This window comes from Oncorhynchus gorbuscha, linkage group LG03, assembly GCF_021184085.1.
Source record: "Oncorhynchus gorbuscha isolate QuinsamMale2020 ecotype Even-year linkage group LG03, OgorEven_v1.0, whole genome shotgun sequence".
Classification (NCBI taxonomy): Eukaryota; Metazoa; Chordata; class Actinopteri; order Salmoniformes; family Salmonidae; genus Oncorhynchus; species Oncorhynchus gorbuscha.
Window position 1 is genome coordinate 87,135,576 of NC_060175.1, and position 27,907 is coordinate 87,163,482.

Below are 27,907 nucleotides of genomic sequence, written 5' to 3' on the forward strand. Positions count from 1 at the left end.
GTGGCCTCATTGGGCCGGTCACCTACTGTCCCAGACCCACCATTTGTGGCAGCCGGAATTGGGCGAGAGCCCTCTGACCTGTTGTTTGAGGACTGGCCTGGCCCCGGATGAAAGGAACGATTTGCCTTGGTTGGTAATTGGCGGAAAGGCGAAGGAGTGATGCTTTGTCCAGATGGAGGAATGCTAACTTGTGTCACTGGCATAGAGGGCGTTGGCGGAGCGGCCCGTCTCCCGTGCTCCGTGTTGGCTGTTGACCCCGGAGCCTCCGAGGACTGTGTGCCATGCTGTACCAGAGGGGCAGATTGGGAAAGAAAGGCAGACAGTTCAGGTCCATGTGGAGGGGTGGTCAGGTCAACTCCCTGTTCGTTCCTCTCCAGGAAGGATGAGACCATCCGTGCCTCCTCTAATTCCCTTCTGGCTTGACGGTGCCGTCGCTGCTGTGCCAGGTCCTTGGCAATGAATTCCCTTTCCTGTAGAGCTCTACGGGCCTGCACATCCAATTGGTGACATCGTTCGTCAGCCTGTCGTTCCTCCTCAATCTGACGCTCAATTTCCTCCAAAGCTAATAGTTTCATCCTCTCTTGTAGGACAGCGTTCTGTGAATTGCTGAGGGCTAGTGAATGGCGGCTGCCATGGCCACTTCCAAACGGGTATCCACTGGTCGAACTCCCACTCCGTCTAGAGTGCTTCGACGATTTCCCATTAGTTAAGGGGTGAGCGGAGCCTGCCTCTGGAAGCTGGTCGACCTGTGTAGTGGGAGTTACCTCTTCCATAGGTTCCTCACGTAGACCACTTTCCTGCTCCAAAGCAGTTTCCGGTCCTTGGCTCAGAGGGGATGGTTGATGGCTGAAACATATAGTTGATCCATCAACTCTTTGAGCTCTGGTGGGCTTGCCCTTTGATGTCGGAACCTCGACCACATAGTCCTTAAGATAACCAGGTGCTTGCCTGGTTCTTCTGGTGCTGCTGGTAGTTGAGGATGAAGCCTTTGTTGCTTTAGGCTTAGCTCCTGGATATTTCCTTTGTTCCAAGACCTTTCCCTCAGCTGCTCTCTCCTCCTCTCTTCTTCCTTCCAGTGGAGACAATTCTTCCCTCTCCGCCTCCATTTCCTTTTCACCTGTCTTTGGTTCAGTCATCATCCGGCTCAAAGGACCATTGAAAGATTAGTGGAATCTGTGTGGGTTGCTGGACAGGTAGGATGACTGACAGTGAAGGTGAACAGGTGGTCACGTGTCAGGTGACAGAGGAATGTATGAGACTGAGGCAGGAATTCCTTTAACCATAAAGTGGTATATTTACTGGTAGTCTGTGCTGCATCACAAAGGAAACAAATAACATGTATACAATCAAATTAATAATCAAAGATCAAATCATAGCAGTCATTATTAACAATTCACATTACACAATATGTTTGAAGCGTGCGCTCCAAGCCGCGCTCCGCGGTGATAACTATAAACAATAACTGAATGGCCCACTCTCCCGATCACCACAGATCATTCAGATGAAAGGTAAGAGTCGGTGGACTTACGTGGATTCATGGACGCACAGAACTTCTGGATCAGATGGATTTAGGGAAGAGAAAGCATCGAGATCAGGCGATGGCAATTTCCTCCTTTTATAGAGTTGAGATCTGTAGGACATTTCCACCTGACCTAATTAAAGCGCCCCTGGCCCAGCTGAGTAAATGGCAATTAATTAAAGGAGTATTCCACCAACTCCATGGGCCTTTTCTACAACCATGTTACCTGACTAGGAAAAACTGGTCCCATCATAGCCCATATAAAACATTTCACTGTCATACCTCATAGGGTGCAGAGTTCTCCTAGTTAGGTTAACAAGAAAAACTCCAGGCCCCAGGGGGTAAACATTGCCCCACCACTCTCGGACCTATGGTGCCATCAGGCTACTTGCAGTTGTTAGTTATTGTCAGGTAACGTTTCTTGGGCTACTTTGATGTGTCAAGTGGGCAAGATACGCAGTCTGTGTTTGACTTTATGAATTTTGAGATGTCTTGAGTTAACCTTCATAGAGAAACACATTGTCCAAACCTACGATGGCTCAGCTGTAATGGAATGTATCTGCTATTTGTATTTACAGCTAAGCCCCCTCCTGTTCCCTAATTAAGAGGTGATGACCACTCCACTCCACTACTATTGTCAACTCTCTCCTGACATGAACTGAAGCCATGTCTCATGTGCCCCCTCATCCACTGGCACATTGAATGTTTCCTCTCCAAGCACTGTGAGTCCCCTTATCAATTTTGTCAATCACATACACAAAAACAATCACATTATTACACATCAATGATTTTACTCCTTGCTTGGACTAACTCATTCTTAGCTCTTTTGTCTAACTGTGTAGTGTGTTGTGTTATTGTTTTTTGTCTTCCCAGTCAAATCCTGTCCTGCACTGGTCAAGCCTCTGAACACCTCAACTCATGCCTCATACCCTCTTCCAATCACTGCTGTGCTCCCTTTCCAACACGGTATAAGTAGCCCTCTCATTCCCATTCCCCATAATATTGTACTATACATGTACATGTCTTTATCAAATGCTTTAGGTTAAAATAAGGACAAATCATAAATGTTATGCTGAGAAGTAGATGTTCATTCTTCCCTGTCTTCAGTTTTTCTCCACAGAACAAAGGGACAGGATGTAATTTATAACCCCCAACCCTAGTCTGTGGTTGACCAATTAGAATTCCTTGCAGTAAAATTGGGCCTGACATTCCTACAGATTCTAAACAGATGTTGAACTGAAAACCAACTATTTCCATTGATTGTTAATTCCCTATTGACTGTACTCTGCATTGTGTATTATCTTAAAATATTCTTACTGTTGCATGCTGTCAGGGAGAGGTCCGAGGTGCTACTTGAGGCCAAGCAGGAGCTAAAAGAGATTGAGCATAGGATGGAACAGCTCATGACTTCACGAGCCAAACCACACCCACAACCAGATGAACTTCCAAGAGGAGCTACCAGAGCTCACCTTGGGAAAGCACCCTACCACTGTGCTCCAGCCGACACCCGTTGTGGAGTCCATCACAGTGACCAAAGAGCCTTCTTCAGGGACGAAGGAGCTAACAGAGCTCACCCTGGGGGAGAACCCTACCACTGTGTTCAAGTGGACACCTGCTCTAGTGTCCCTCACAGTGGTCCTACAGCCTTCAACAGGGACGGAAGAGCTACCAGAGCTCACCCTGAGAGAGCACCCTACTCCTACACCAGCCGACACCTCAGAATGTCAGTTTGTCCATAATGTGGGGGGCTCTGCCTGTAGCAGTTGTACATGCAAAGTCCAGCTCATCACTCAGACCTCTTTGGACCTAGGATGGTGGGATCTGTCTAGTCCTACCTTTGACGTCCAGCCTGCTCCTGTTCAAAGTCGTCTCCAAGCTCCTCCCTGGGAGCCCCTTCCAGTCTCTGCTGCAGTGTCTAAATCCATGTCTGCTGTCCAGGCCCTGTCAGCCCCTGCTTGGTGGGACCTGCCTGTCTAAGGCTTGGGGTTCATGCTAGCCCCTCTGAACTTCCCGCAAGCTCCAGCCTTGGGAGACCCTCCTGACGTCCTAGTGGTGGGGGACCCGCCTGACGTCACTGTGGGGGACCCGCATGACGTGTCTGTGGGGACCCTCCTGACGTCCACGTGGGGGACCCTCCTCTCCGAGGTGTTCAGTGTCCTGTCGTAATTGCCTTACTAGGTCTTCAGTCTATAGCCCCTATAGATCCAGTAGGTCCAGAGCATCTTAGCCCTCAGTTCCCTGATCTAGTGGTTTCACAGTTTCCTGCTATGCTAGGCCCACGTTTCCTATCCCAATAGGCACAGAGCTTTCTGTCCTGGTATGTGTAACATCCCCTAGATCACAGTCTGTAGACCAGCCAGGCCCCACGTCACTAGCTCTGTCAGGCCCCAAGTCACTAACATCTGGGCACTCAATCAGTTTCTCCTGGACCAGGGGTCCAGTTTCAAATGTGCAGCCATGTCCTGTCCCGGGGCCCTCTCCTGTCGCTGGTGTGGGGATCGTGCCATCTGCTGTTCTGAGATCACCGCCCGTCCTTTCTGTGGCGATCCAGCCAACCTCAACTCCAATCTTGGAGCACTCTCCTGTCGTTGCTGTGGGGCCCAGCTCTGCCCTCCTGCTGCGGCCTGGCCTCGTGATCCAGGGCCATTGTCGGGTTGCCCTGCTGTGGCCTGGTCTCCGGGTCCGAGGCCTTCACCCGGTCCCTCTGCCTGAGTTCGCCGCCTGTTGCTGCTTCCTTGGTCCAGCCACAAAAGTATCCAGTCTTTAGAACGTCGTCAAGCTCTGCTGCTGCGACCCTGATGTCTCCAGTCCCTGTGTCCTCGGCTGGCTCCTCCTTTGGGGGCTTTGGAATACATCATTTTTATATACAAAATATATTCTATGCATCCCCTGCCCAAACTAAAATATCTGCTGTGCAATTATGGGCTGCTCCTCTGTTAACATACAATGGTTACCTTGGCAGGAGTCGCGTAAAATGCTATTTTTTAAATAAAAAACTTCAGATTTCAGCACACAAAGAAAATCTTGCATTACACAGCACAAACATAAGCACAAGGGAAGCATGAAATTATTTTTTTTGCAAGTATCTACAGATGGTGAACTGGATGTAGTTGGAGGAAGTTGCCCAGACTCACTGCAACTCAACTCTATTAAGGTGCATATATCATGGAGTTGAGTATACTACTCTGAATAATTAGGGTCTACTTTCTGCCAATTAGTGACTGACAAAGGTTTTTAATTTATCAATAAAAAAATGGCTGGTCCATCCATATGATTCATTATGATTTAATGATCCATCCCAAAATTGTCCATTTATAGCCCACATGCAAGAACCCGGGCCAACTCCCCGAGCACGCACTGCCATCTTCTAAACCACGGGATGGACATGTCAATAATGCCTGGCTTTGCAATTTAGCCTGGGTGTTGTACATTTTACAATGCCCAAAGAACTGCTTCAATTGAGTTAGTCTGTTGGATTTCCTTTTATTTCAGGGTAGTCTGCTCTTTTATGTTAGGTCTAGGCTGTATGTTGACCTTAGTGATATCGAGTGCTTGACTTCGACAGGAGATCACCGGAGCCGTGTACCAACACCTCAAATGTTCTACTGATTGAGCTCCTGTTCCTCTTATAGAATGTTAGCTCAAAACTACTGTGGAGCTCCTGCGCCTAAATATAATCAGTACCAGCACCCAAAATGAGTTCAGGAAATGTTCTTTTTTTTTTCTTTTGGAAAAGTTGTATTGTTGCATTTCCTTTAAAAACAGCTCAAATATATTTTTGTACGTCATTTCATCACACAACTTCCTCACCATCTTAAATAAGTGTACCCTTTAAAAAAATGTAGAACTAAGAACAGATATAGCCCTTGGTTCACTCCAGAGTTGACTGCTCTTAACTTGCACAAAAAAATCCTGTGGCGCACTGCACTAGCTTCGAATTGTCCCTGCGATATGCAACTTTTCAGGGAAGTCAGGAACCAATATACACAGTCAGTGTACACAGCACCTCCACTCAGCTGCCCACTGCGCTGAGGCTAGGAAACACTGTCACCACCGATAAATCCACGATAATCGAGAATTTTAATAAGCATTTCTCTATGGCTGGCCACTCTTTCCACCTGGCTACCTCAAACCCGGCCAACAGCTTTGCACCCCCCCGCAGCAACTGGCCCAAGCCTCCCCCTTCTCCTTCACCCAAATCCAGACAGATGATGTCCTGAAAGAGCTGCAAAATCTGGATCCCTACAAATCAGCTGGGCTAGACAATCTGGATCCTCTCTTCCTAAAATTATCAGCCGCCATTGTCACAACCCCTATTACTAGTCTGTTCAACCTCTCTTTCGTATCGTCTGAGATTCCTAAAAATTGAAAAGCGGCCGCAGTCATGCCCCTCTTCAAAGTGGGAGACACTCTAGACCCAAACTGTTACACACCTATATCCATCCTGCCCTGCCTTTCTAAAGTCTTCGAAAGTCAAGTGAACAAACAGATCACCGACCATTTCGATTCCCACCGTACCTTCTCCACTATGCAATCCGGTTTCCAAGCTGGTCAAGAGTGCACCTCAGCCACGCTCAAGGTCCTAAACGATATCATAACCACCATCGATAAAAGACTGTGCAGCCGTCTACATCGACCTGGCCAAGGCTTTCGACTCTATCAATCACCGTAATCTTATCGGCAGACTCAACAGCCTTGGTTTCTCTAATGACTGCCTCGCCTAGTTCACAAACTACTTCTCAGACAGAGTTCAGTGTGTCAAATCGGAGGGCCTGTTGTCCGGACCTCTGGCAGTCTCTATGGGGGTGCCACAGGATTCAATTCTCGGGCCGACTCTTTTCTCTGTATATATCAATGTTGCACTTGCTGCGGGTGATTCTTTGATCCACCTCTATGCAGACGACACCATTCTGTATACTGTACATCTGGCCCTTCTTTGGACACTGTGTTAATCAACCTCCAAACGAGCGTCAATGCCATACAACACTCCTTTCGTGGCCTCCAAATGCTCTTAAACACTAGTAAAACTAAATGCATGCTTTTCAACCAATCGCTGCCCGCACCCGCCTAGCATCACTACTCTGGATGGTTCTGACTTAGAATATGTGGACAACTATAAGTACCTAGTTGTCTGTCTAGACTGTAAACTCTCGTTCCAGACTCATTAAGCATCTCCAATCCAAAATTAAATCTAGAATCGGCTTCCAATTTTGCAACAAAGCCTTCCCTCACTCATGCTGCCAAACATACCCTCGTAAAATGGACTATCCTACCGATCCTTGACTTCAGCGATGTCATTTACAAAATAGCCTCCAAATTGGATGCAGTCTATCACAGTGCCATTCATTTTGTCACCAAAGCTCCATATACTACCCACCATTGTGACCTATATGCTCTCGTTGGCTGGTCCTCGCTACATATTTGTCCCCAAACCCACTGGCTCCAGGTCATCTATAAAAGTATTTGCTAGGTAAAACTCAGCCTTATCCCAGCTCACATTGTCACCATAGCAACACCCACACGTAGCACGCACTTCAGCAGGTATATTTCACTGGTCATCCCCAAAGCCAACACCTCTTTGGCAGCCTTTCCTTCCAGTTCTCTGCTGCAAATGACTGGAACAAATTGCAAAAATTACTGAAGTTGGAGACATATTTCCCTCACTAACTTCAAGCATCGGCTGTCAGAGCAGCTTACCGATCACTGCAGCAGTACACAGCCCATCTGTAAATAACCCATACCAACCAACTACCTACCTCATCCCCATGTGTTTTTGCTTTTTTCTGCACACCAGTATTTATACATGCACATCCTCATCTGCACATCACTCCAGTGTTAATTGCTCATTTGTAATTACTTCGCCACTATGGCCTATTTATTGCCTTACCTCCTTACTTAATTTGCACACACTGTATACAGATTTTCTATTGTGTTATTGACTGTACATTTGTTAATCCCATGTGTAACTCTGTGTTGCTTTTGTCGCACTGCTTTGCTTTATCTTGGCCAGGTCGCAGTTGTAAATGAGAACTTGTTCTCAACTAGCCTACCTGGTTAAATAAAGGTGAAATAAAAAATAAAATAAAAAAGACATAAAATGGCATAAAAGCATAAAACACAGCAGTTGAATATTACATTTACATTTGTTAAAAATTACATGTTGTTAAAAACAATAGAAACAACCATGAATAAAATAATTTTTATTGTAAAACATCCAAACTGTAAAAGCTGTTTAAAATGTGTACAAATGTCTTCGGTCCTTTGTACAAGCTCGCCTCCTCCTGCTCTTCCGAATCAATAACCATCCTGTCCCTCGGGGCCCAGAGGAGATCACTCCCCTAGGCTTCGCAAGGCTGTCAGGCCGTGCTTGGGTGTTGTGGGGGACCCTTCTCCTGGGGTCGAGGCCCCCTTTCTTCTGTACCACCCCAGGGCTTACATGGATACCATGGCCACGGCCTGGGGGGGGTCTCTACTCAAATTTATTTCAGATCAAGTCTAGCAATGGTGATATCCATATTTTCAGGAGGTTTTTCAGTCGTGCTCGAGGCCCTTTATAGCCCACGACTGGTTTTCCCTGGTCGGCCAACTTAGTCAAGAACTGGCAATAAAGTTTGCACCGATCAATCAGTCGCCAACGGGACATTACGCACAAGCTTTTAACAATGTTTCCATAAATCGTCGAGCAAACGCGAATAAAATACAATTGTATAATTTTGCACAATTTCAACATCCGGGCCTTGCCTTTTTTTTCTAACTCTAGCTACCGTTGTATGTATAGCCATACCGGACGTCCCCTTTTCGTACAGTCCGCCAATCAGAATAGCCAGGTTGGGGAGACGTCATCAGAGAGTATTGGGGAAGTAGCCCGTGGTTCTCCATCCCGGTGGCAGTCTACCAGGAGGAAGGACAACAAAGGTAGGTAACCCATGATTCATATTTTAAAGCCGCTAGTTATCATTCTCCACTGTACGACACGAATGGTGACGCTATGATTACGTGTATATTTATTGCTTATAGCCAACATTGTGTATGCCAATTGGTCTACTACCACCTATTAACAAAAGCACAAAGCCTGGTTGACGACACAAAAGACAAGTCAACAGCCTAGGAACTGGCATGCTTACCCCGATGTTACTGTAGCCTACTGTATTTGATCATACAATGTCAGTAGAAGTAATGCCCTGTCTTTTAGAATTAATAGGCCTACAGTATTTGTTTACATGTCTGTTAGGGAATATTAGATTAGAGGGCAATGCTGAAGAACAAGATTAGATTTTTAAAAGTACAGTAGTTTATAGTGTCATAATGTCTTGGATTACCCACCAGTATAAAGGCAACAGCTTTGTTGACAATAGAAGCTAGGCTACAGTATTACCAAATCCTGAGCTGCAGTGTGCATGTTTGGCAGTAACCTGTATCGGAGAAAAGATCAAGAAAAGACTCCTCTGCTCTTCCTTTGCATGGAACATTCGCGGCAAAAATTACCCCGCGAGAGTTCTTTATACACATAGGAAGGGGGAGAAATGAAACCAGCTGGCGGTTAACATTAGTTACCACAGCCACAAAGCTAAAAGTGGCTATATCTTAAAAAATGCATAAAAACAAAAATGTGCTTTTTGGTTGTAGTTTAAGGTTACGTTTAGGCATAAGGTTAGCAGGGTGGTTCGGGCCAGGGTTAGGTTTAAAATCCAATTTTAAGAAGATAAATTGTTGAAAGGGGCGGTGTTTAGCCAAAATTAGGACTGTGGCTATGGTAACTAGTGATGACCCAGCGTGTCGTACTCAGAACTAACAGACAGGGAAGGAAAGCAATGTGGGTTGCACGTTTTGCAAACGTGTGCCTGCAATATTCTCCCATGGATCTGATAATTTGAATTCGCCTATGTAACACACCCATATACTTACACAATAATTAAACCTAATAAACTACCCGTTGCATTGGCAGTTTCCCTTTTCCGAGTCCTTCTTATGATGAACCCCTAAAGGGGTCTGTTTAATATTGTACAACTATTAGGACTTTATAAAGGATAGCCTAATATCACTGAAATATGTTGTGTAAAATAGTAGGATTGATTTGGAGAAGAACTGTCCTTTGACTATTGCCACACAACAACAAAAAGTCAAGCGGCCCTTTGTCTGTAGAACAAAAGATTGAGTGGCCCCATCCATTGGTCTGTTGTCTACCCCAATACCCCATGCTGCCCCCTGAAGGGGAACAGGGTTGGTTTAATTATGGAATAGGTATGATAGTTGATATGACAACAGAGCTTTGGACCTTCCTATGAAAGAGTGGTCCCAATCTTCTTTTTGCCTGATTGGGGGCTGTTATGGCTTCCGATGACAGATATACTGTTGTCATGAAATCAAAATGTGACACTGGTAATTACAAATTTGACCCAAGAAAATATAGGCTTAAATACAGAAGGATTGTCATTTTGTTTTTGGTGTACAACATTTGAAACCAGTACTTAAAAAAATATATATTACAGAGGTTCAAATGTTATATTTTGAAAGAAATGCTATGATGTCCATGTGAAACGTCTCTATTTTTATGTTAGTTTTTAAATAACAGAAAAAATGGCGACAAATGTGGACCTGGACCAGACCCCAGATGCCACTGCAGAGAAATGCAACAGTTTTGAACTGCTGGACTGGCTCAATAAGACCCTGGACATCAAATTCACCCGGGTGGAGCACATAAGCTCAGGTACTGCCTCACTAGGTCACACAGCTTCATTGCTATGCTATAACAAGAATCATAGAGCTGTCTACAATGCTTTTATCATATAGAAAAAACGTAGACTCCTAACACTTAGTGGACAGGTACCTTTCTCTCTAATGTCTGATGAAAAGCACACGTTTCACTATAGCAGAGGTCTCCAAACTTTTCTAGCATGAGAGCTACTTTAAAAATAATTAAACCTGTTGTGATCTACTCATTATTTTCTAGCTTTTAAATAAGCACGTTATTTTCTCTTACTTTCCCCTGCAAACTCTTCCCCGGGTCCTTAGTGTGCAAGAGAAAGTAGTGCACCATGTTCTCTGCCATTTAATTGGCAGATATTGTGTTCGGTTTGTCTTTTTAAGCCAATAGTGACCAATCAGGAGTGGGATAATGTCAGTGTTACATTAATTAGAAGGTAGCTGGGAGCTTGCAGTGTCTGATACTTGTGAGATTTTATTATGACAGTTTGCGGTGGAAAATGTGAAAATTGCATGTACTTTCAGAATTGTTACTCATAGTTGGGCTGCGAGCTACTGGTAGCTCGTGATTAACCTGTTGGAGACTACAGGCTATTCTGTCCTGCTGTCCCTGGTTACTAGAGGGTCTTAAACCTCTTTTGTGTGGCTGTGGTGTGAAGGTTCCTGCTACTGCCAGCTGATGGACTGGATCTTCCCTGGATGCATCGACCTCAGCACAGTGAAGTTTCAGGCCCAGGACACGTCAGACTTCCTCCACAACTACAATATCCTCCAAGCTGGCTTCAACAAGACTGGTGTCACCAAGGTTTGACTACACCCCATTTTGTTTCCGTAAATAAATTACTTACACCCATAGCTTTTTGTCCATCACATTTAAGTCAAATATCTTTTTTTATTATATGTTAATATTTTATATATGGGCAGAGGGATTCTCCCTTAGTTTCTTTGTGGTATCTGCTTATTGTTCTAAATCCCTCCCCTTTAGACTGTTCCAGTTGAGGAGCTGATAAACGGAAAGTTCCAGCCCAACTTCATATTCCTGAAGTGGTTCAAGAGGTTTTTCCAGGCTAACCTGGCAGGGCAGGTGTATAACCCTGTAGAGGCTCGCCAAGGCCAGGACATCCAGCCTGCCATATTGCGCTTACATTCTCCTCAGACACTTCACCTCAAGGGCCACAGTTCTGCCAGCCACAGTCCCAGTCAATCAGGTGTTCAGTATTTTACATATCATGGGTTGAAATATTATTTGTGCTGTTTCTGACCTTATTTTTTTATATATTTTTTATTTTACCTTTATTTAACCAGGCAAGTCAGTTAAGAACATATTATTGTTTTCAATGACGGCCTGGGAACAGTGGATTAACTGCCTGTTCAGGGGCAGAACGACAGATTTGTACCTTGTCAGCTCGGGGGTTTGAACTCGCAACCTTACGGTTACTAGTCTAACGCTCTAACCACTAGGCTAATATTTTTGTGTTAATCAATTTGTGTTTTCCTTGTTTCGACAGGGGTGTTGGAAACCGACACAGAGGAAGAAGCTTTAGGGAAGTATCAAAGGAAAAGTATTATTTATGAGGATATATGGAGGGAGACTTACTCCTGGGTGGGGGCCAGCACTCTGGGAGAGATCTATGCCTACTGCAGTCTGTGCGATCTTAACCTCAACATCTATCACTCAGGTCTGTTTGACCTGAAGCGTCACTCACAGTCCAAGAAGCACTGCAAGCTTTCCCTGGCTGCCAGTGATGGCACCCTAACGCCAGAGCCAGGGAAAAGCAGTCAGGGCAGCTGCAGTGACCTTCAACCCTGTAGTGAGTTGGTCTTTCGCTTCATTCAAGCCAACTGTGTCTCTGGTCCCTCCGCGGCTGAGGACCAAGTGTCTAACAGATACGGCCGGTATGTCCTGGGACTACAGTACCCAGAGGACATAGTGTCTGCCTGCCAAAAGACTCCTTACTGCATATACATGTACGGAGGAGTGGTGCTAGGGCAGACTGACACGGCTTCTGTAGTTCTAGTGGGGTATTTTGATGTAAAGGAAGCCAGGCACTGCATCAGGCTGTTGGATGTTCTGCAGCCTCCAGATGATGACAATGCTGGAGAGAAAACAGCTGCAGCTCTGGTGGAGACCTTGGAGAGGTTTGGGCTTCCTGCAGCTAACCTCGCTGCTCTCTACTCAGATGGTAATGGTTCTGCCTCAGAGCCAATATGCTCACGACTCAGGGAACTCAACACCAACATGTTGGTGCTAAGTGGGCTTTATGGAGTGGCTGATGCAGCCTGCCATGCTGGGGTGTCGGAGCTCTCCACTCAGGCCCAGGAGCTTATTGTAGATATCTACTCCTACTACTCCTCCTGCTCCACCAAGGATGACAACCTGAAGGAACTGTTTTCCAGCATTAGCGGTACTGATGGCCTCACCCTTCCCCTCACCACCTGCTGCCTTAACTTCTGCATGTTAGTCAGGAAGTTTTTGGGAATGTGGACCGATCTCATCTCCCACTTCAGCTCCTGTAATGAAGAGGATAACATAGATAATAAGGCTAAGCTGATCTGCACACAGCTGCAGGACCCCAAACTCAGGGCTATCTTCATGTTTCTGGACCAGGCCCTAGAGCCCCTCCGTGTCTTCCAGGAGCGACTGCATCACCATGAGGGCTCAGCCCGGGCTGACTTGGTGCAGATCCTACAGGATGCCAGCGGCCTCCTGCGCTCCTATGCCTCCAGTTTCCTCTGTCCTCAAGCCGTCGTGCTCTTCCTCAAGGAACGTGACGCCTTTCTCCTCAAGACCACAAAGTTCCACCTGCCAGGGGCAGAGCTGAATGTGGGTGGGGCTGTAGTGGAGGACTTCCTGTGTGAGTCATCAGAGACAGGAAGTGAAGCACTGCAGTTATTACAGGAACAGGCTCTGTCCTTCTACACAGCGCTCACAGCCCGCGTGGCGGAGGGGCTGCCTCTTAGTGACGGTGTGTTGAGGAGCATGGCCCAGCTACTGAGCCCTCAGGGCAAGCTGAAAGTGACAGGGAAGGCTGTGGGAGAGCTGGGGGCCAAACTGGGGCTCTGCAGCTCACCTGAGGAAATCAGCCAGCTGAACAAGGAGTTCCTGGAATACCAGCTGGCAGATGAGGGAGAGGGGGATGAGGGAGAAAACAGATGTGATGGAGGGGTCCAGAATGACTCTGCAGCACCTTCACTGGAGCAACATTGGAGCACTGTGCTGAAGGCTTCTGGGTCGACCACCATCTTCAGGAAACTTGTTTTGACCCTCTTAGCCATGCCCTGCCCCCCACTTGAAGCTCAGAAAGTCTTCACACAGGTATGTGAAAGATAAAAAGCATCACACACGTGTATGTCAATGCATGCCTGCATGGAAGTTATTGCGTTGGTACTGTCCCATATATGTACTTACAGTGCCTTCGGAAAGTATTCAGACCCCTGGACCTTTTCCACGTTTTATTACGTTACCGCCTTAATCTAAAATGGATTAAATAAAAAAACATTTCAGAATGACAAAGCCAAAACAGGGTTTTAGATTTTTTTAGATACGTTATTTACAGTATTCAGACCCTTTGCTATGACACTCCTGGAAACCTGGCACCATCCCTACAATGAAGCATGATTGTGGCAGGGACTGGGAGAATAGTCAGGATCGAGGCAAAGATGAATGGAGCAAAGTACAGAGCGATCCTTGACGCAAACCTACTCCAGAGCGCTCAGGACCTCAGACTGGGCCGAAGGTACACCTAAGCACACAACAACCCTAAGCACACAGTCAAGACAATACAGGAGTGACTTCGGAACAAGTCTCTGAATGTCCTTGAGTGGCCCAGCCAGAGCCCGGACTTGAACCCGATCGAACATCTCTGGAGAGACCTGAAAATAGCTGTGCAGCAACGCTCCCCATCCAACCTGACAGAGCTTGAGAGGATCTGTAGAGAAGAATGGGAGAAACTCCCACAATACAGGTGTGCCAAACTTGTAGCGTCATACCCAAGAGGATTCGAGGCTGTAATCGCTGCCAAAGGTACTTCAACAAAGCACTGAGTAAAGGGTCTGAATACTTATGTAAATGTGACATTTCGGGTTTTATTTTTATTTTTTATTAGCAAAAAATTCTAAAACCCTGTTTTTGCTTCGTCATTATGGGCTATTGTGTGTAGATTGATGTGGGGGTAAAATGTAACCACTTTTAGATTAAGTGACCTAACAAAATGTGACCTAACAAAATGTGGAAAAAGTCAAGAGGTCTGTCCAAAAGCTGTGTGTGTGTCTGTCAGTCTGTCTGTCAGTCTGTCTGTCTGTCAGTCAGTCAGTCAGTCAGTCAGTCAGTCAGTCAGTCAGTCAGTCAGTCTCTGCATCTATATTATTTGTGTCTGTGTTCTCAGGCTGTGAAGAATGGGGATGCTGACCAGTTCGCTGACAGTGTGACAGAGAGTGAGCTGGACTCCATTCAGAAAGTAGACCTTACCAATGATAGCACTCTCTCAGACAACAACAGTGTCAACGGGCTTGGCAGGAAGAAGGAAAGTCGAGGTCGTTCCAGAAAGATTCCATCAGGTACGTTATTTCATTAGGGGACTGGGATAGAAATATAATAGAATGTGATATAATAATTAAGTATATTAATAATGTGTTGAGTTGCACCCACAAGAGCACTCAAATGCTTTTTTTAAGGGTACAGTTCCATTTTAGTTTAGCATTAGTTTGTGTGTGTGTACCGGCAAGCAGCTTATCACGTGGATTAACACATGAAAGGGTTAGCTTTAATGGGTTGAGATGCTCAGGATGGTGCCAGCTCTCCATTGTTGGGGTAGGTTAGTGTAGCATGAGCATGCTTCAGGTTTACATTTCTGGACAGTCTTATAGAAGTTGTTGTGTAAGTTTAACAGACTGAATAGACAGATGTATATATTTTTGTGAGAAATCATTATTGTTATTTAAAGGGGATGGTATTATCATGGAGGGGATGCTATCAACATATCATACCATTGGTTGAGTTAGCTATAATTGTATGCCTCTCATATGAATTTCAAAACGTGTGCATGCAAATACCCTGACATGGGCACTGTCACATATTAGAAACCATTTGTCATCATCTCTGCATGTGTGTGGTGCCCTTAGCATTGTCTGGTATGCACAAGCCCTGAGAGCAAAAGTGCATTTTGACATGACACCCGACACAGCACCAAAACAGCTACACATCTAATCATCTAATATTGCAGTCATGATGGCAGAATTCAGTATTATATGGGTTGTGGTCTTACACTGTCCATTGATTCAGTGTTTCACATACTTCTATTACAGGATACCTGTTAATAATGGAAGCATCAATGTGTTGTTTTCCAGGGGTGAATTACCTTAATGGGACAGTGAAGCCATGCACAGTGCGGCTGCAGAAGATAATCAGTAAGATAAGATATTGACAGTTACTGAAGATGATCATTGGTAATCATCTAGATCACTTAAAGGGGAAATCAGCAGTTGCTACATCCACATTTGCACTTATAAATGAATGATATGTACCCATTGATTCCTGAAGAATATAACTTCTAAATGCCTCATGAGCTTATTTCAACTGTCTTTTCCTATCAGAACCCAAAATATAAGCTTGTTTTACTCCAATGTTTGTAAACAAAGTAAATGTAAGCAAACACTTTAAAGCCTTAAAATGATACTGTTGATATCATGGATGGTCCATCCTTGAATCCATAGACTTGTCTATGAATTTCAAAGTGGTTACATTTCTCCAGCTCCGTCCCTCAGATTTCTACCGAAACAGTTGTGGGGACGACACTTTGTTATTGTTTCAACTGCTGATTGACCCCTTTAAAGCCCAGTGCAGTGATTTCCCCCCCCCCCTGTGTTTTCTATGTATTTCCATGCTATGAGGTTGAAATTATACTGTGAAATTGTGAAAATGATAATAATGCCCTTTTAGTTGAAGAGCTGTTTGAAAAGACTGTCTGAAAAGCCTGTTTTCAGCCTGTTTTGGTTGGATGGAGTTTTGGCCTGCTGCTCTTCTTGACCATTTTAATTGAAAACAATCACTCTAGGGTACTTAAGAAATGATTTGTTATTAAGATAAAAACCTCTGTATTTGACCTTTATACTCGATTTAAGCAGTGTACAGGTGACGCATTACCAGAGAATGCTTCACAATCCGCCTACGGCTCTTCCCATGGTTGGGGTTAATTTCATTTCAATTCAGTCAATGTAAACTGAAATTCAAATTTCTCTCAATGCTTTTCAATGAAACCCTGTCTCTTTAATTGTCTATGTGCTGTCTTTTCACCTTTTGGACAATTTCAGGCAAAAAAAATACAATCAAATGTTATTTGGTTTAATACAATTTGTGTTTGTAGATGGACCAAAGAATGAAGAACATACTGTGTTCGTTGAGGATGATGTCATTTGGACAAATACTATGGAGGTAATGTTTAGTATTCTTTTTTTCTTTCTTTTTCTTTACCATATTTCATGTCTGGCAGTATTCGGTGAACCAATTCGACGTATATGGTAACTTAAGATTCAGCTAAGAGTGACGTTATTGTTTTCTTGGGACTCATAAATCAACTTCGCATAACAGAGCTTCCCAGTAGAAAACAGACATAGATATTGGAGCCTATGCTTGTTTTTACCTTGCTGTAGTGTGGGGGATGTGTGACAAATTAAACCCCAAGTAAACTGCATGTGACAACACCTGACAATGGAAACAATATAATTCTTTCAAATCAACCAAAGCAAAGTGTTCATGAATCTTTTGTGTACATGGATGTCTCCAAATCTTGACATTATGGTAAACTTTTCTCTACAGGCCTTTTTAAATAGAGGTCAGCAGTATGCTTAACTCTGCTGTTGCTTGTCCAATCAACCATTCTCTAAGATTTGACATTCTTTGAATTCAAAACCTTAAACTATGCCTAGGACAAGTGCATGCCAGCCTTTCACCCTTGTCAAACAAACTAACCTCATCAGTAGCTTTTTTTATCTTTTTATTTTTCTTTCAAGTTTTTTCACGTGATCTGCTTTATGGTTTGTAGTAGTGGGCTAGTAATTGGATGTGAGAAGGTGAGTGTGTGTGAGTGCTTGAATGCGTAAATGTGTGTGTTGGTGCTCGATGTGTTTAATATGTGTGTGTGTGCATGTGTGTTGTCCCTCAGGGCAACATTAGGGGCATTTATGGCTGGGAGAGCAGCTTACGCCAGAAGCCACAGGCGAGAGCTGTATTTCAGGCTGGTGCTGGTGCCTGGGCCAAGCCACAGGTTCTTGACAACGACAGCAAAAATGACCAGGAGTCTGAGGCTGTGACGGTAGGTACTCTCACCTGTGCTCCTACCTGTGATGACTGGTGGGCAAAGATACCTGAGGACAGGCTCATTGTAATGGCTACGGTATCAAACACATGGATTAATTCCATTCCAACCATAAGAATGAGCCCGTCCTCCTATATCTTCACCCACCAGCCTGTAGGAGAGCACCTCCGGCGAATGGGACAGTGAAAGGCGCAGTACTGTCAAAACAACAGAACATGTATATTTTGTTATAAAGGTGTGCTTGGCTGTCATTGGCACATCATCATTTGTTTGCGTGGCTCTTGTGATTCGGATTCTAACGTTCTGACTTCCCTTCTAACAGTTTTTATGGACATGGTAGTCTCCAATTTCCTCGCCTTTATCATTCTCAATTGTGCACCATGGTCAGCTGGATTGGGTCGCTTAAATAAATGCTGACAAACCAAGTACCAGAGTAGCGTATTACATGTAAAAAAATAAAAAAATAAACGGATATTTACAATTGCAGTCACCCATTAGACACCCTTTCAAATGTCTTTGTTTACATTTTTCAGGTTAATCTGTGAATGTGTTTGTCATTGTCTTCAGACTATTTTTATCTGTGTATTCAAGCATAAACATTTTTGATTTTCAGCCCCTGAAGAATGAGAATCAAACATCAACATCCAATGTGTCTACTCCGAGTCGCAGGGCAGCAAAGAAGGGCGTTGATTACCAGGTTCCTACTTTCACGACAATTAGTATCACAAATATTTGCTATGCATGGCAACATGCTTCCTCATCATGTAAACCCATGTGAATAACCCTCCATCTCCCGGGGTCTCACCCTGTAGGATGGGAAGGGTTTCCCCACTGGAGAGCTGGTGTGGGGAAAGGTGAAGAGCTTCTCCTGGTGGCCTGGAGTGGTGGTGCTCTGGAAGTCCAACAAAACACCGCCTGTATCCATGCGCCGGGTAGAGTGGTTTGGAGACGGCATGTTTTCCGAGGTGAGGACTTGACTTGACTCGTTGTAAAAAATAAGATTGATCTGCAGAACAGATTGATGTTTGATCTGAATCCTTCCTTTGTTTTGTGTTTCAGATCTGTACAGAGAAGCTTCTGCGTTTTGGAGCTTTTGCAAAGGGCTTCTGCAAGAATTCCTATGCTAGCTTGCCCACCTACAAAGATGCCCTCTACCAGGTCCTTGAGGTAGGGCTGGAATTATTTTATCACTGTATGACATTCCATTGTAAAGCTCTGTACATCACTGTTTGTTACCTTAACATATATATCACAATATTCCATACTGTATAATACCACCAAGCACCACATTACTTACCACTCATATTTCATGTCTATGCAGTTGGCTGGTGAACGCTGTGAGAAGTCCTTTCTTGCAGCGGGGAATAAACAAGAGGAGCTTAAGTTGATGCTGGACTGGGCCCACAGTGGATTCCAGCCCACTGGACCAGATGGGTTCAACCCCCCAGCCCCTGCAGGTATGTGTGGTTTAGAGTGAAGTTGCTCCTAGACGGTGATCTCCCCACAAATGGTTAAAGTTAGGATTGGGGAGGGGAAATGACCAAGCTCTGTACCTAGGTGAAACTTCACCCCATAGTGCTTTGTGTTGCTTCTATTATATTTCCACAACAGGGTAACACTTATTCCTGTGTAGTAACACTGTACTTACACTTCTATTAGCAGGTCATCTCAGTTTCTTTTTGTTTTGTTTCATTCCCAAAGATTTGAATGCAGAATCTTCAGACTCAGCTCTGTCAGACTACCAACCCCCAGCTAAGAAGAAGTATGTGAATAAGAAGAGACCATCCTCTGGGAATCAGGTCTACAGCAGAGGTAAGTCCTATACTCACTGTAATCCATATTCATTAATGAGTGCAGTTTTTCTAATTACTCTGTCACTAAATAATTATATTTACATAAATTCAATTCCTTTTTTGTTGTTCATAGGGGCAATGCTACAAGAGGTTATGAAAGGCAAGAAAATTGAAGGTATTTTGATTTCTTTCCGCTGTAATTGTATTTTCTTGCTCTGTATTTCTCTGCGCTTTTGAAATATGGCATATAATGGAATCAGTAATTTTACTATACTAATGTATACAATTAATTATTGTATCACCTCAGAATTCTGTTTATCATGTGGAACCCCCCACATCCACACCTTCCACCCACTGTTTGAAGGGAGTCTCTGCCAGAAGTGTAAGGTAAACTACGTCTTCCTAGTCCTTTAATGACTGTTCAGTTTATTTATGTAAACGTAGACATGTTAGATCATGTCTGCTTATCATTTGAAAGATTTTTGACATTAATTAACCTCATCCCCATGGTAAAGCTGTCCCCTTGTAACTTTTACAGGATAACTTTATTGAGACTTTGTACACATACGACAAAGATGGCTACCAGTCCTACTGCACTGTTTGTTGTGCTGGCCAAGAGGTCATTCTGTGTGGCAATGCCAGCTGTTGCAGGTAAGCACGGCTCAAGAGTACATTTCCCCCTCTTTTCTTTCACTCCCATTTCCTCTTTTACATGCATATCCTCTCTGTCATTCTCTCTCTCTCAGGTGTTTCTGTAAGGACTGCCTGAACTTTTTGGTTGGCGATGGAACCTTTAACCAACTGAAGGACGTGGACCCGTGGAGCTGCTTCATGTGCTTACCATCCCAGTGCAACGGATCACTCAAGCTACGGCCTGACTGGAGCGTGCGTGTTCAACAGTTCTTCGTCAACAACAGTGCCCTCAAATTTCAACCCCACAGGATATATCCCTCCATCCCTACACATCAACGCAGACCCATCCGGGTATTGTCTCTCTTTGATGGGATTGCCACAGGTTTGTACATTCTCAATATGGGCTTTCATTCTTCTTGGGGAGATTGTTACAGATGAGTGATTGTGATGTGTTGTATGAGGATGTATGCAATGGCAGGTGTTTATTCTGTTATCTGACAGGTTACTGTGTGCAGAAATGTTAGGGTTTTGTCTTTTTTAGGTGTGGTTAATGGTGTTGGATGGCTGTGTATGACCATTGTGCTTCTGCAGGTTACCTGGTGCTCAAAGACCTGGGCTTCATCATAAAACGCTACATTGCCTCTGAGATCTGCGGGAACTCAATTGCTGTGGGTATGATCAAACACCAGGGCCAGATAGAACATATCAATGACGTACGCACCATCACCAGGAAACATGTGAGTTCAGCATACACACACACACACACACACACACACACACACACACACACACACACACACACACACACACACACACACACACACACACACACACACACACATTCATGTTAAACACATTACAACACACACACTCCTATGGTCATTCTCTACAAAAAATAATGCTATCTAGAACCTAAATGGGTTCTACAGCTGTCCCCATAGGAGAACCCGTTGAAGAACCCTTTTTGGTTTCAGGTAGAACCCCATTGGGTTCCATGTACAACCCTTTCCTTTTGGAACCCTTTTCTTCTAAGAGGGTGACCTTTGTGTGTCTGTGTGTTTGCTTTAGCTGGCTGAATGGGGTCCTTTTGACCTCCTGATTGGAGGAAGCCCCTGCAATGATCTGGCCTGCGTAAACCCTGCTCGGAAGGGCTTATTTGGTAAGGAACCTCCTGACTTCAAAGTAAAAAGAGTGCTTCTTCTAGACAATGTAGAGAGCAAATGTCTGAAGCACTTTATCCAGTCCGTTTTCACATTGTTTTATCAGCAGTTAACAGAGTAGCCTACTGTTACATGTACATGCTTACCTTTCCATTGGCCTAGTAAACGTGTTTTAATGGTGTTTCATTGGTTTTCTCTGTCTCTGTTTCCAGAGGGCACAGGTAGGCTGTTCTTTGAATATTACAGGATGCTGACCATGATGAGGCCAAGGGAAGATGATGATCGCCCATTCTTCTGGCTCTTTGAAAATGTGGTGGCCATGAGCGGTCATGACAAGGCTGACATCTGTCGCTTCCTTGAGGTAAAGATACTAGGTATTTCTATAAGAATACGCTAATCAATGGTCAATGAGGCCTGTCTCTCTCTCCTTCTTTCACTCTCTGGATCTTTCTCACTCTCTCTGGTCAATACATTTGGCTGTATGTTTGCGTATTCATTTCATAATGACTAATAATCTCATCTGTGTCCAGTGCAATCCCATCCTGATCGATGCAGTAAAAGTGAGCCCAGCTCACAGAGCTCGCTACTTTTGGGGAAACCTCCCGGGCATGAACAGGTAAACATACAGTTGAAGTCAGAAGTTTACATACACTAAGGTTGGAGTCATTAAAACTTGTTTTTCAACCACTCCGCAAATTTCTTGTTAACAAACTAGTTTTGGCAAGTCGGCTAGGACATAAGTAATTTTTCCAACAATTGTTTACAGACAGGTTATTTCACTTATAATTCACTGTACCACAATTCCAGTGGGTCAGAAGTTTACATACACTAAATTGACTGTGCCTTTAAACAGCTTGGAAAATTCCAGAAAATGATGTCATGACTTTAGAAGCTTCTGATAGGCAAATTGACATCGTTTGAGTCAATTGGAGGTGTACCTGTGGATGTATTTCAAGGCCTACCTTCAAACTCAGTGCCTCTTTGCTTGACATCATGGGAAAATCAAAAGAAATCAGCCAAGATCTCAGAAAAAAATGTGTAAACCTCCACAAGTCTGGTTCATCCTTGGGAGCATCCTCCAAACGCCTGAAGGTACTATGTTCATCTGTACAAACAATAGTATGCAAGTCCATGGGACCATGCGGCCGTCATACCGCTCAGGAAGGAGAAGCGTTCTGTCTCCTAGAGATGAATGTACTTTGGTGCGAAAAGTGCAAATCGTTCCCAGAACAACAGCAAAGAAGGACCTTGTGAAGATGCTAGAGGAAACAAAAGTATCTATATCTATACAACATTATCTATATCCACAGTAAAACGAGTCTTATATCGACATAACCTGAAAGGCCACTCAGCAAGGAAGAAGCCACTGCTCCAAAACCGCCATTAAAAAAGCCTGACTACTGTTTTCAACTGCACATGGGGACAAAGATCCTACTTTTTGGAGAAATGTCCTCTGGCCATAATGACCATTGTTTTTTTGGGAGGAAAAAGGGGGAGGCTTGATAGCCGAGGAACACCATCCCAACCGTGAAGCACGGGGGTCGCAGCATCATGTTGTGGGGGTGCTTTGCTGCAGGAGGGACTGGTGCACATCACAAAATAGATGACATCATGAGGTAGGAAAATGATGTGGATATATTGAAGCAACATCTCAAGACATCAGTCAGGAAGTTAAAGCTTGGTCGCAAATGGGTCTTCCAAATGGACAATGACCCCAAGCATACTTCCAAAGTTGTGGCAAAATGGCTTAACAACAACAAAGTCAAGGTATTGGAGTGGCCATCACAGAGCCCTTACCTCAATCCTATAGAACATTTGTAGGCAGAACTGAAAAAGCGTGTGCGAGCAAGGAGGCCTACAAACCTGACTCAGTTTCACCAGCTCGGTCAGGAGGAATGGGCCAAAATTCACCCACCTTATTGTGGGAAGCTTGTGGAAGGCTACCTGAAATGTTTGACCCAAGTTAAACAATTTAAAGGCAATGCTACCAAATACTAATTGAGTGTATGTAAACTTCTGACCCACTGGGAATGTGATGAAAGAAATAAAAGCTGAAATAAATCACTCTACTATTATTCTGACATTTCACTATTTTAAAATAAATTGGTGATCCTAACTGACCTAAGAAAGGGAATTTTTACCCTGTTTAAATGTCAGGAATTGTGAAAAACGGAGTTTAAATGTATTTGGCTAAGGTGTATGTAAACTTCTGACTTCAACTGTATATACAACTAACACATAGACACATCTACACACACGCCTACTGGTAAACACTAACACATGCACTCAATATCATGTTGTTTTTCTTGTGTTCAAGTCATCTACATTACATTTACATTTAAGTCATTTAGCAGACGCTCTTATCCAGAGCGACTTACAAATTGGTGCATTCACCTTAGACTCCTTAGAGGGAAGGGGTGCTATCGTGCCCTCTGCTCAACTGTGTGTGACATAAAGTAAAATTACTTTAAGATGGTTTGGCAGAGAGTTCACTCATCTGTATGTGTTTATCTCCTTAGACCTCTAGCTACCTCTCTGGATGACAAGGTGAACCTGCAGGATTGTCCGGAGCTTGGAAGCACGGCCAAAGTAACACTAATAAGCTTTTCTAGATGGTTTTAGCCATCAGTACTTCACTGGCAAGAGAGGTTGAAGTTAAATGTTTGAAGTTCAGATTAATTCTAATGCATATTTTCAAATGTATTAATGAGTTTCTAGCATCAGATGGGATGTTCATATTTGAAACATGGTTAAAGCTGTGATTGTTATCCGTCTGTTCTTTCCCTTATAGTATAACAAAGTTCGTACCATCACCACCAAGTCCAACTCCATCAGACAGAGGAAGATGGGACCCCTACCCGTCAATTTTAATGGCAAGGAGGACTCCCTTTGGTGCACAGAGATGGAGAAGTAAGCCTTTATTATTAAGAGTAAAGGGGTAGGGGTGGACAGCATAGAATATAGAAGTGATTACAGTGTAATTACATTGTTTAGAAGTTGTTATAGTTACCATTATTCTAATACCATAACTGTTCATGGATACGGCTCTCACTTGTCAAAGTCAATGGTCTTATAGTGTGGTAGTTAAGTGAATGTAATCTGTATTTTCTGCTACAAATACACTTACACTCAGGTTGTTTTTACATTATTCTAACATTTTCCACGTTATATGATTGACCTTCCTGCAGGATCTTTGGCTTTCCCAAGCATTACACTGATGTCAACAATATGGGTCAGAGCCAGCGGCAAAAACTACTGGGCCGATCATGGAGTGTACCAGTTATCAGGCACCTCTTCGCTCCACTCAAGGACTACTTTGCCTGTGAGTAGGAACCTCACATTCCTTGTATGCTGCACTGTCAACGACAACAGCAACATGAAATGGCTGATTGTTGGAGAGGGGAGGATAAAAACAGTATACTTATCCTTCCCTGCTTTTCAGTGAATGAAACTATCCTGTGTTTATCAGACTGACCTCAATCATATTAGTCTTTTTGTACTACTGTCTGTATTGTCTTATTCCTTTTCAGTTAATGAGCAGCTGTTTCAATGCATTGTGGTCATATGATCACAGTATTCCCAGAATGCACTGACACTTTTTGTTTATTTCGGTTTGTCTGGAGTAGTTCAAGTTTGTCAATCATGTATTTGATGTTTTGTTTACATTTGGTCAATGATGGTGAGATCAGACCTCAAACCCTGCCCACTATCTACCTCAATACTGATCTGTGTCTTAAATCTGCAGTTTTCTGTATTTAATTGAATTTTATAAATAGTCATAAAATCATATTCACTTGTAAATATGACTGAACCTTCTCATGTTTTGTTACTTGTTTGGAAAAAAAGATCCTCTGAGAATTGAAAATCTGAAATTCAAGGCAGAAAATGTGCCTTGAGTGTTTGTTTTGTATTTTAACTTGTTACTCTCTCTGTGGTGCTAGAGTATGTTTAGGTTTTTAATGATAGTTGGTCACAGGACACACATTTTGACTTGCATTGTCTCACTTGCCATTTATAGACATTAATTTGGGTGATATAGTCAAGCATGTGAATATAAACCTGCATGCTTATTTTCTTCAAAGAAAAAGTTGCTGAAAGCCAGTCCTAACAGCTTTGATTTACTTAGTAAGATGTGTACATTCTCCCTCTCTCTTGGAGCAGTGGGCAGAGGAACGGTTTTAATTGCAAGTGCCTACTAAACAATTGTTTTAAACCCAGGAACAACACATGTAGAACTATTTTTCTCCTGTAATTATTAATTCTTTAATATTTCAAAGGGAGCTGGACAAAGCTCTGAGGAAAGGAATACATCATAAACTTTGTCGTAATCCTTTCAGTAAATCAGACAGGCAGCGTGTAAGTTTGAAAGCAACTATTTCAAAATTCCCTTGTATGTTCTTAGGGTGTTGATGAAGGTCACATGGAGGGCCTACTCACAAAATACCCACTTCGGTTTCATGCCTGTGTTTGACGTGTGCTGTTATGACCAGTAAACTGTGTGTTAAGTTAAAGTGATGGTTTTAACTTCAGTGTTCTGTTCACCTCTCTCAGCAAGTTTGTTGAAATATACCACAACCATCTTTCATAGAACAAGTTACTCTACATTCTGAAATCATAAGTATTGTTTATCATTTGGGGTTATTGAGATTCTTAACTAATAATTAGGTTTTGAACCCTTGTTCCCCTCCAGCATCCATACCTTCCTCTCATGCTGTGTGTCAGTTCCATACCTTCCTCTCATGCTTTCTGTCAGTTCCATACCTTCCTCTCATGCTGTCTGTCAGTTCCATACCTTCCTCTCATGCTTTCTGTCAGTTCCATACCTTCCTCTCATGCTGTGTGTCAGTTCCATACCTTCCTCTCATGCTGTGTGTCAGTTCCATACCTTCCTCTCATGCTGTGTGTCAGTTCCATACCTTCCTCTCATGCTTTCTGTCAGTTCCATACCTTCCTCTCATGCTTTCTGTCAGTTCCATACCTTCCTCTCATGCTTTCTGTCAGTTCCATACCTTCCTCTCATGCTGTGTGTCAGTTCCATACCTTCCTCTCATGCTGTGTGTCAGTTCCATACCTTCCTCTCATGCTTTGTGTCAGTTCCATACCTTCCTCTCATGCTTTCTGTCAGTTCCATACCTTCCTCTCATGCTTTCTGTCAGTTCCATACCTTCCTCTCATGCTTTCTGTCAGTTCCATACCTTCCTCTCATGCTTTCTGTCAGTTCCATACCTTCCTCTCATGCTGTGTGTCAGTTCCATACCTTCCTCTCATGCTGTGTGTCAGTTCCATACCTTCCTCTCATGCTGTGTGTCAGTTCCATACCTTCCTCTCATGCTGTGTGTCAGTTCCATACCTTCCTCTCATGCTTTCTGTCAGTTCCATACCTTCCTCTCATGCTGTGTGTCAGTTCCATACCTTCCTCTCATGCTTTCTGTCAGTTCCATACCTTCCTCTCATGCTTTCTGTCAGTTCCATACCTTCCTCTCATGCTTTCTGTCAGTTCCATACCTTCCTCTCATGCTTTCTGTCAGTTCCATACCTTCCTCTCATGCTGTCTGTCAGTTCCATACCTTCCTCTCATGCTTTCTGTCAGTTCCATACCTTCCTCTCATGCTTTCTGTCAGTTCCATACCTTCCTCTCATGCTTTCTGTCAGTTCCATACCTTCCTCTCATGCTGTCTGTCAGTTCCATACCTTCCTCTCATGCTTTCTGTCAGTTCCATACCTTCCTCTCATGCTTTCTGTCAGTTCCATACCTTCCTCTCATGCTGTGTGTCAGTTCCATACCTTCCTCTCATGCTGTGTGTCAGTTCCATACCTTCCTCTCATGCTGTGTGTCAGTTCCATACCTTCCTCTCATGCTGTGTGTCAGTTCCATACCTTCCTCTCATGCTGTGTGTCAGTTCCATACCTTCCTCTCATGCTTTCTGTCAGTTCCATACCTTCCTCTCATGCTTTCTGTCAGTTCCATACCTTCCTCTCATGCTTTCTGTCAGTTCCATACCTTCCTCTCATGCTTTGTGTCAGTTCCATACCTTCCTCTCATGCTTTGTGTCAGTTCCATACCTTCCTCTCATGCTTTGTGTCAGTTCCATACCTTCCTCTCATGCTTTCTGTCAGTTCCATACCTTCCTCTCATGCTTTCTGTCAGTTCCATACCTTCCTCTCATGCTGTCTGTCAGTTCCATACCGCCCTCTCGTGAAGTGGGTCAGTGTGGTGACTGACGTCAAACTTCTCTTAACTCAGAGACCGAACACATACTCGATACCAAAGTGGGTTTTTTCTTACCATCTGTTTTTAATAAGCACCATCAGTTGAACACCTTCTGGACTGTGACTTACGTACATAAGATGCTGGCCTTATTCATTTGTTTTTTTTAATGACACAAAGGGAATTCACAATATCGTTCTGTGTACTGTATGTTTTGATAACATTTGAGGTATTGGTATAAAAGTATCATGTTATTAGGGTCTTCACTAGACTCCTGTTGGTGCTATATTATTCAATTGTTTTCTTATTTTCTTGCATGGTTTGTTTAATATTGGTCAGGTTGTATAAAACATGTGTAGTTGTCCACAGACTAGTTTAATGTATAGTTGTCACAGTCTCATAACTGCATGTAAAGCTTTTGTCCCACATCTACAGTCATGTTAGATTAGAAATAAACTTCCCAAATTGTATTATTTGTACTTTGTCCTTGTCAGTCAATTTATTGATTTTATATTATAGTGTGTGTGCACTTAAAGCTTATGGGTGGTTGTGAGGACATTGGTGAATGGAAAAATGCA

General features: G+C 43.6%; 1 protein-coding gene across 2 annotated transcripts; it reads left to right on the plus strand.

Moving 5' to 3' along the window:
* Nucleotides 1–8,373: 8,373 nt before the first annotated feature.
* Nucleotides 8,374–27,808, plus strand: LOC124032126 (DNA (cytosine-5)-methyltransferase 3A-like). 2 transcript variants are annotated; one of them, XM_046344251.1, is made up of 25 exons: nucleotides 8,374–8,434; nucleotides 10,078–10,226; nucleotides 10,882–11,027; nucleotides 11,208–11,430; nucleotides 11,731–13,538; nucleotides 14,608–14,779; nucleotides 15,569–15,628; nucleotides 16,585–16,652; nucleotides 17,383–17,532; nucleotides 18,149–18,232; nucleotides 18,348–18,500; nucleotides 18,595–18,702; nucleotides 18,857–18,992; nucleotides 19,237–19,347; nucleotides 19,462–19,503; nucleotides 19,636–19,715; nucleotides 19,867–19,979; nucleotides 20,075–20,343; nucleotides 20,553–20,698; nucleotides 21,030–21,120; nucleotides 21,334–21,482; nucleotides 21,652–21,737; nucleotides 23,641–23,710; nucleotides 23,913–24,031; nucleotides 24,310–27,808. In XM_046344251.1, exons 2-25 carry the CDS (start codon nucleotides 10,097–10,099, stop codon nucleotides 24,449–24,451), a joined length of 4,656 nt encoding a protein of 1,551 aa, XP_046200207.1. In that variant the 5' UTR covers nucleotides 8,374–8,434; nucleotides 10,078–10,096; the 3' UTR covers nucleotides 24,452–27,808. The 2 variants fall into 2 exon arrangements, with proteins under 2 accessions (XP_046200207.1, XP_046200208.1); XM_046344252.1 differs by having other exon boundaries at nucleotides 23,641–23,668.
* Nucleotides 27,809–27,907: the final 99 nt, after the last annotated feature.